At 46.1% G+C, this 7,762-nt stretch overlaps 1 protein-coding gene across 1 annotated transcript; it reads right to left on the bottom strand.

Moving 5' to 3' along the window:
- Positions 1-271: 271 nt before the first annotated feature.
- ZNF367 (zinc finger protein 367) lies at positions 272-7,309 on the bottom strand. The gene is made up of 5 exons (XM_071580547.1): positions 6,728-7,309; positions 5,700-5,850; positions 3,935-4,054; positions 3,427-3,565; positions 272-2,865 (listed from the first exon to the last, which is right to left on the bottom strand). Exons 1-5 carry the CDS (start codon positions 7,076-7,078, stop codon positions 2,625-2,627), a joined length of 1,002 nt encoding a protein of 333 aa, XP_071436648.1. The 5' UTR covers positions 7,079-7,309; the 3' UTR covers positions 272-2,624.
- Positions 7,310-7,762: the final 453 nt, after the last annotated feature.

Raw genomic sequence — 7,762 nt, 5'->3', positions numbered from 1 at the left:
GGGGAGAGCTGTGAGCCCGCGGAGGCAGTCGGGGCAGGGAGTGGGCTGCAGCCAACCCGCGGGCCTCCCACGGCACATGGCCCGGGCTTGGCACCACAGGGACTCTCACAAGTTTGTCAAACTGTAGAAAACGCTCCGTGGAATTTGCCTTGGGTTTAACTTGGGTCACATTTCGACCAACAGGGGAAAGCAATGCTTTCACCCTCTGCTGGAGCAAGTCGGGCTGCCGGGTCACAGAAACCAGGAAGAGGCTGAGTAACAATTACCCACATTAAACTTGAAAATTAAACCAATTTTTTATTCAAAGCATCTATTAAAATGACAGCACATCAACTCTTCTTCTTTTAACTCATGCCAAACTACAACTTAATCTTTGAAAGCACTGAACACGTCCTGATTTCCTGTATGTAATCACTTAATAAAACAAAAAAGTCTTCCGCACTGCACTTGTTTTTAACTTGGTATTTTACCCAAAACGTGCATGATCCAAAACTGCTTCAGCTGTCTGAATTTTGTCTACAGCCAAGCACAATTCAATATACTTGTAATACTTGAGGAAATATACTGCAAGTTGCCCAAAGCATTAAAACTGGCTAGGGGAAACAAAGTCCTCATGAGGTGACAATTCGAGTCTGCAACTGGCTGGTAATTAGTCTTCTGCTCTGTGAAATATTACTCAGGAGCAATTCTGAGTTATGACTCAGAATTACAACAGATTTATGTTCAGGGCTCATTCTGGGATTGGATTATTTGCATGAAGCCAGGTTGTCAATAGCATGTAATTTTTTTGAGAAACTCAAAACATACACACATGGATTATCAGTTTTATATAGGCTAAGAAGCCCTGTACAACTAGTGTTTCCTGTTTTTTTCGGGAGCTGAAGCAAAGTTAAACCGTATCACTGGTGCAAAATTATTCACATTCAATGAAAGTGATTTTTTTTAATTACTCAATTACTCTTTAGTTAAGCGCATCAATACAACATTTAAACACACTTGGTTAATGAGATTTTCAAACACAACATGTTATCAGAGAATACATTTCAATAGTTGCAGTTCCTGGTGTAAAACCACTCTACTTTTCTGAAACAGCTGTATACATTTGGTCAGCCCTTATCAAGTGATCAATAAAACGATTTCTTCCTCTTGTTTAAGTGAGAGGCAAAGAGACTTCTTCCCATCTCATCTCTATTTCCTGACCTTCAACAAGAGGAAGGAGTTAAAGCAAGCAGGTCAGGAAACGCATATTATTAATATCCCCTTATGCAGTAGCTTAACAATAATAACCAACAACAGAACCACACAATAAAAAGTCTAATTTGAAAACAAAGTTTTGTTGGAATATTAGCAATCTCTGGCTGCCTTCAAAGCAAAATATGGAAAAAGATCACCATGAGACAACGCTACTGAAAGTATATAACATTCACAAACTGACAAGATACCCTGTCAAACATTATATATCAGCATCTGAGTACTAGGCAGCGTTCTGTAACTTCATTTATTTGGGCAATACATGAAATCACACTGTTAACACACTTGTAACTATCTTTGGAAGCCTATTTTCTAACTGTATAGTGAATATTTTTCTGCAGTGTTTAATTCATAGCTGTGCTACGGTTAGTGAACACAAAATCAGCATGTTATCCTGAAGTAAAGCAGTAAGGTGGCTTTATGCACAGAAAGTATGGAGGCTTCTATTTCCTAATCATCATATAAAAGCAATACTTTAAAACTTAGTGTTTGCTAATAGAAGATCTGCAATAGTTTACTACAAATCCATACCACCCTGTAAATACCCCCTATAATAACAAAATCAAGTGCCAAATCACTACAGGGTCAAAAAACATCTGAAAAAATATTACCAATTGTTTACCGTTGTCTAGACTTTGCAAGACTAATCATTTTCAGATAAAACAAACAATGTGCAAAAGTTCCCAACGTCACATGTTAGGGAGTAACAAGTGCTACCAAGAGATTCTGCTGAAATCAAATTAGAAAAGGTAAAGCAGCCAAGTCAAGCCTCATACCTTGAGCAGTCACAGTGAAGATACTGAACAATCTTACGGTTTCCTGCATGAAGCAGTTTCTTTTCCTCTGCAAGCTGAGAAAATTAATCTTTGCCTTTCACGTAGGTGATACAAACTAAGTATATACTGACATAAGAAAAACACGGCTTTGTTGCTGTTTAACAGTATCCCCAGACTTACCACTTCTATAAATTTACTTAAATAGTCAGATAAATACTTCTCCTTGTGTCAGCCTTCTTTGGCCATATGTACCATGCTGCTAATTGCAATCACTTTGTTCAGAAAGTGCTTCCTGTGAAAACTGCTTCAAATAAATGAGTTAACCTTGCAAAATCTAGCTTCCCAAGACATGTAAATTTGCCAACCCTGCATTATGCAGTCACATATTTACAAAATACTCAAAAACTTTACATCTGTCTTCTACCTCATCAAAAGTGCAATTCTCTCACCCCATGTTATGGGGCAACAACATTCTTCATAAATTCTACAGAATAGCAGCCTATGAGAAGCAAATAAGGTGCTTAGCTTATGCTCAGGATCCTAACTGGTTAAGTAACACCAGAAAGTAACTTGGGTGTAGGCAGAGACTGTTTCTATCTACTGTAGCAGGGGTGCCACGGCTAAGTTTGCAAGCTCGATGAGAGCCAGCGCGCCATGCATGCGCTCACGCTGCTCCTGGAGGCCGCGGTGGCAGGCAGCTGAATGAGCACTATTTTTCTGTTCATCATCCTCTTCATCAGATTGAAGATACTCCACTGGGTCCTGCTGTTCCTGATCCGTTTTCTGAATTGCTTTGGTTTTCAAAGCAGCAGCACGCTGCTCTCTAGTCTCCCAGTATCTATAACATCAAATGTGGGGAATACTTGTAAATTGCAGAGCAACATTTCAAGGCTGGAGAAAAGCTCCCAACTTCGCATGAGACTAAGCACTACATTTGGCTTTATCTTTCAGCACTTAATGGTAGCATTTAAGCTGTCAGAAACCTCTTTTGTTCAGTATTTTAAGTGTAAAGTGCCTGAGTGAACATCTGTGATAGATTTCTCTCTACCTGGTGTTCAAAGCAGGCATTTCTCCCTAGGTATACACAGGTGTTGCCCCTCATACAAATGCAAATTTAGCAAGACTAGCACTAACTAACAAGGTATTAGCAGGTGTTGATCAAGCAAAGAAAAGCATTTAAGCAGAGAGCAAAAACAAAAGCAAAGCAAAACGTGAAGAAAAAGTCTCCCGAGGAACTGTCTTGACCAGGAGTTCCTAGACTTCTTTAAGGAGAGGCAAAACGTACTGGAAGAGCAACCAATTTTGGTTTGTGGGGGTTTTACTGTACCAGAGAATAAAACGCTTTCTCAGACCACCCTTGTAAGTATTTCAAGAAAGGTGACACAATGAGGGAACTTACTTTGCTAGCCACTCAGCCACAGCTTTATTGTCAGCTGTTTGCTTCTTATTCAGCCTGTCTGTGAGCTCTTCCCTCTTCAGTCGGGCATATGGATGTTTTGGGCAATGACGGTTTGCATGTGTAAATCTGCTTAAACAGCCTTAAAAAAACACAGAGTGAAAATGAAGAAAGTGTTATGGGGAGCAGCCAATCAATGAGTAAGCATAACATCTGTGGGATGAAGATGCCACTGAATCCAGCCTTCCTCATTCACAAACCCCTAGGTTTAGTTGAAAACAGCATGCTCTAGTTGTAAGGTTCATAACATGCCACATCACTTTATACATTAGTATTTACTGACAAACAACGTATTCAATCCTTAATTACATATTTGCAGAATTATGCAGATTCTGCATGGCTCCTTACTTCCCTAGAAGTTCCACCAAAATTGCACTCCAAATATTTTATGTATCTCTGTCGCATGAACATGTATACATTTCCAGCTGCAAATTGTTCTCTGAAGACTCACCATTCTCTGAGCAGACAAATGGCTTCTCCCCTGTGTGGAGACGTTGGTGAGTTTTGAGCTGCCCACTCTGTACAAAGGCTTTCCCACAATCCGGGTAGTCACATAAATAAGGCCTTTCACCTTAAAAACAGTGAATAGAAGATATTTATGCAAGCTGACTGTAAGCCTCATAGTATCCAGTTGCCATCCCTGGCATGAGGCTTACTAATATGCAAGCTCTCCTCTTATACACTGAAGACACTTGCACCTACTTGAAGTCCTGGTTTACTTTTAAGTACATGCTCAATGCTACTGGGCAATATACTTATTTCCAGAGAGGAAAAACAACTTTTTTTTCCTTGATATATTTTCTGCTTTAAGACACATAGATAGCACTCACATAGGCTTTGTCCCATGAAACTGTGCACCTACAGAGCAAGACATACAGGAAGGAAATGGACGGGTAGCGTAACTCAAGTTGCAAACAGAGAAATTTTATCCTTAAAACACCCTGAACTAGGGTAAAATACTTCAGATAAATATTATAGTAGCATATGAGGTTGCAGAAATAGCTCATCAGGAGAAAGTCTCACATCTGAGAAAAGTTGTAATGATGGAAATGGCACAAGAAACTTATTCCAGATTTAAGTCAGTAATTTACTTAGGACAGTCATCCAGGAAGACTTCTCATGCAAACTGCAACCAGAACAAGGTAAAAGGTGTCTCTTCCTCAAGAGGATCTGACTACCTGCACTAGGCAAAGGCTCCTCAGGAAGGAGATAAAATGAAGGTGATTCAGGGGCATGACCTGAGGGTAAGCTTTGCTCAGTTAAGTAGTTCTTACAAGTTCACCACCTTGTAAAACCAAGTAAAGTAGTAACATCTTTTGACCAAAACTGAGGAGGAAACTGGTGTTTCATATTAATATCTAGATTAATAGGAGGGACTTGAATCAAAAGAAAAGAAGGTGAGAGCCAAGGTTTTCGTGGAGTTTTATTTGGTTGGCTTGGGGGAAGTGCTGGTGTTCGTGTCTGTACTGTGAGTTGCATTAGTTCACACGTAATTGCAAATAGGGAGTGTCGTTGAAACATGAAGAAAAAAAAAAGGATTTGCTTCGTTAAAAAAACAAAGCAACAGCATCTCCAGTTCAAACCCAGCTGAATAATAAGTGACTTCATTGTGCATTTTCATTTAACTGCAAGTTGTCTTCTAAATACAGTTCACTAAATTAGCAAGACCACCGCCACCCTAGAAAATTAATCCTAGGTGGTGGGAAAAAAAACAACTGGGTGGTGATTTTAAGCATGTGGACTCTTCTTAATATTTAAGGTACCCTTCTGGAGGTGTTACAGTGCTGAAGTTGCCAGCCACTTTTTAAGTTAACTGTAACCTCTTACAGCAAACTTCACTTGTGGTGTGAAAAACACAACAGCATTGAGGAAACAAATAACAGAGACAGTCAGAATACAAAGTGCCACCAAGCTCAAAAAAGGTTCTCCCTCTTACCAAGTCTGTGACTGCAACAGTAAAAAATCTATGCAATTTGCCTGTACCATTTATTATACCCCTAACTGCTACTACAATTTCCCACAACAAACATGGTTACAAAAACTGATTGACTAACAAGCACTGGAAGCAAAGCATGATTAATTTAGCAGTTACAACAAAATATTAACAGGCAAAGTTTTTTGGAGTCCCTTTGTGGGTTCATTTGCAGCATTTTAACTTCTTCCCTGGTGCTTCCTAAGTGGGTTACCCTAGCAATTCACACCATCCCTTTACTCACCAGTGTGAGTGCGTTTGTGGGCTTGAAGAGACTTCTCTCGTGGAAAAACCCTGTTGCAGATATTGCAGCGTATCCTGCTGGAAGAGTGCTCTCCTTCACTGATCAGGTCTCGGACAGTGTCTGCTCTTGGCCGGCCACGTTTTATCCCATCCTGGGTGTAAATAATGAGGGAACTAAACTCCAGCACCTTCCCCAAATTCCTCAAGCTGTAGTTTGGCCAACGGACAGAGCATGCCCATGAGTCATGGCACGACCGAGGGTGGTACCATGACAGCACAGAACCGAACTACACAGAACCACATCAGACTGTGTCCAGCCCATCCCTAACTTGCTAATGGCTGGGCTGTAGTTGGTGCAGCAGGGGAGATGCCAAGCACTGTCAACAGTTCACCGTGTGCTCAGAAACACAGGGAGCAACTGATAAAAGAATCATAGAGTGAGTAAGGTTGCAAGGCATCACAGTGGGTCATCTGGACCAACCTCCCTGGTCAAGCAGGGTCACCCTAGAGGGCATTACACAGTTGTGTCCAGATGGTTCTTAAATATCCCCAGTAAGGGAAACTCTCTCCAGCCTTTCTGGGCAACTTGTTTCTGTGCTTGATCACCTGGCCAGTAAAGAAGTTCTTCCTCATTTTCAGGGAGAACTTGCAGTGCATCAGTTTCTGCTCATTGCCTCTCAGCCTGTTGCTTGGCACCACCGGAAGAGCCTGGCTCTGTCCTCTTGTCATCCCCCGTTAGATAATTTACACACATCGATGAGGTCCCCTCTCAGTCGTCTCTTCTCAAGGCTGTGCAGGTCGAGCCCCCTCAACCTTTTCTCACAAGAGAGGCGCTCCACGCCCCCCGATCATCCTCGTGGCCCTGCGCTGGACCCACTCCAGGAGCTGCACGTCTCTTGTACTGAGGAGCCCGCAAGTGGCCACATCGCTCCCGGTGTCGGGTCCGAGAGGGCAGGGGATAACCGATGGAGGGGAGGGGTGCGGGGCCCGGCCCAGCCCTGCCCATCCCGCGCTCCCGCCTGCACTCACCTTCAGATGCCGGTGGCGGCCGCCGCCCCCCGCCTTCTCCTCGTCTCCGGCAGGGGCTATGCCCGCTCCCCCGCGGGGCGGCGGGAGGGCTGAGGGGCCCGCGGTGCTGTCGCCGCCGCCGGGGCTGAGGGTCACATTGTGCGCGTTCTCGCCCCAGCGCCACGGGTAGACCATGAAGTCGCTGAAGCCGGGGCTGGTGGGGACGGGCGGGACGGGCATCGGCTCTTCGCTGCCGCCCCTCCCCGGGGACGGTTTGATCGGAGTGGTTTTGATGACAGAGACCAGGACGCGCTTGGGAGAGTCCTGGCAAAAAATCACCGAGGGGGGGACCGGCGGCAGCTGCTCCGCCATGGCCGACCAGTAGCGGGCAGCGGCGAAGGGAGCGCAGTGAGAGGGGAAGAGGACGGTTCTCCGCAGCTGCACAGCCCCGCTGCCTGCGTCCGCACCCGGGAAGGGCCGTGCAGCTGCACAGAGGTCCCGCGGTCGCCGCCCCCTGTCGCCGCCCGGGTCCGCCTCAGCTACTCATCACCGGGGATGGCAGCTCTCTGTGGTTTCGGTGCCTTTCCCCCGCGCCCCTCCGAGCCACCCCCGACCGGATCCGCCAAGTCAGCGGCGGCCCCCAGCCATAGCAGCAGCCGGGGTGAAGCAGTCGCAGCGTGCCCGCACCTTTCCGAGCGACACCGACTCCGCTGGCAGCTCAGGTCCCGGAGAGTGCCCGCGGAGGAGTCGCCGCCGCGATCCCTGCGTAACTCCAGCGCGGGCCGAGCCGCACGTTTTCCCGCGTTACGTTTCGCGCCCGAGCACAGCCAATCACCCGGCGCGAGCGTCACAGGGCGCGCGTTCTCACCGGCCAACCACTGCCCGGGAAAGTCGCCGGTCCCGCCCTCGGGGGCGGGGCCCGAGCGCGAGGCGCCGTCGCTGTTCCCATTCTATTGGGCGGGCGCCGGGTCACGGCCCCGAAGGAAGCGCTGATTGGTCCGCCGGGCGGGGGTAGGCGGGCTTGCCGCTCCCGGGCGGGCTTGGCGCGCTGTGGCT

This window comes from Pithys albifrons, chromosome Z (assembly GCF_047495875.1).
Source record: "Pithys albifrons albifrons isolate INPA30051 chromosome Z, PitAlb_v1, whole genome shotgun sequence".
Lineage (NCBI taxonomy): Eukaryota > Metazoa > Chordata > Aves > Passeriformes > Thamnophilidae > Pithys > Pithys albifrons.
The sequence above is the reverse complement of the archived record's forward strand: the minus strand, read 5'-3'. Positions and strand labels throughout refer to the sequence as shown.

Bases quoted from the DNA above. Each gene is read 5' to 3' on its own strand.
- ZNF367 (XM_071580547.1), bottom strand. From the start codon at position 7,078: ATGGCGGAGCAGCTGCCGCCGGTCCCCCCCTCGGTGATTTTTTGCCAG. The intron at 5,851-6,727 runs GTGAGTGCAGGC...ATTTACACCCAG, and splicing joins GCCGCCACCGGCATCTGAAG to GATGGGATAAAACGTGGCCG. The intron at 2,866-3,426 runs GTAAGTTCCCTC...TTGATGTTATAG, and splicing joins GTGGCTGAGTGGCTAGCAAA to ATACTGGGAGACTAGAGAGC.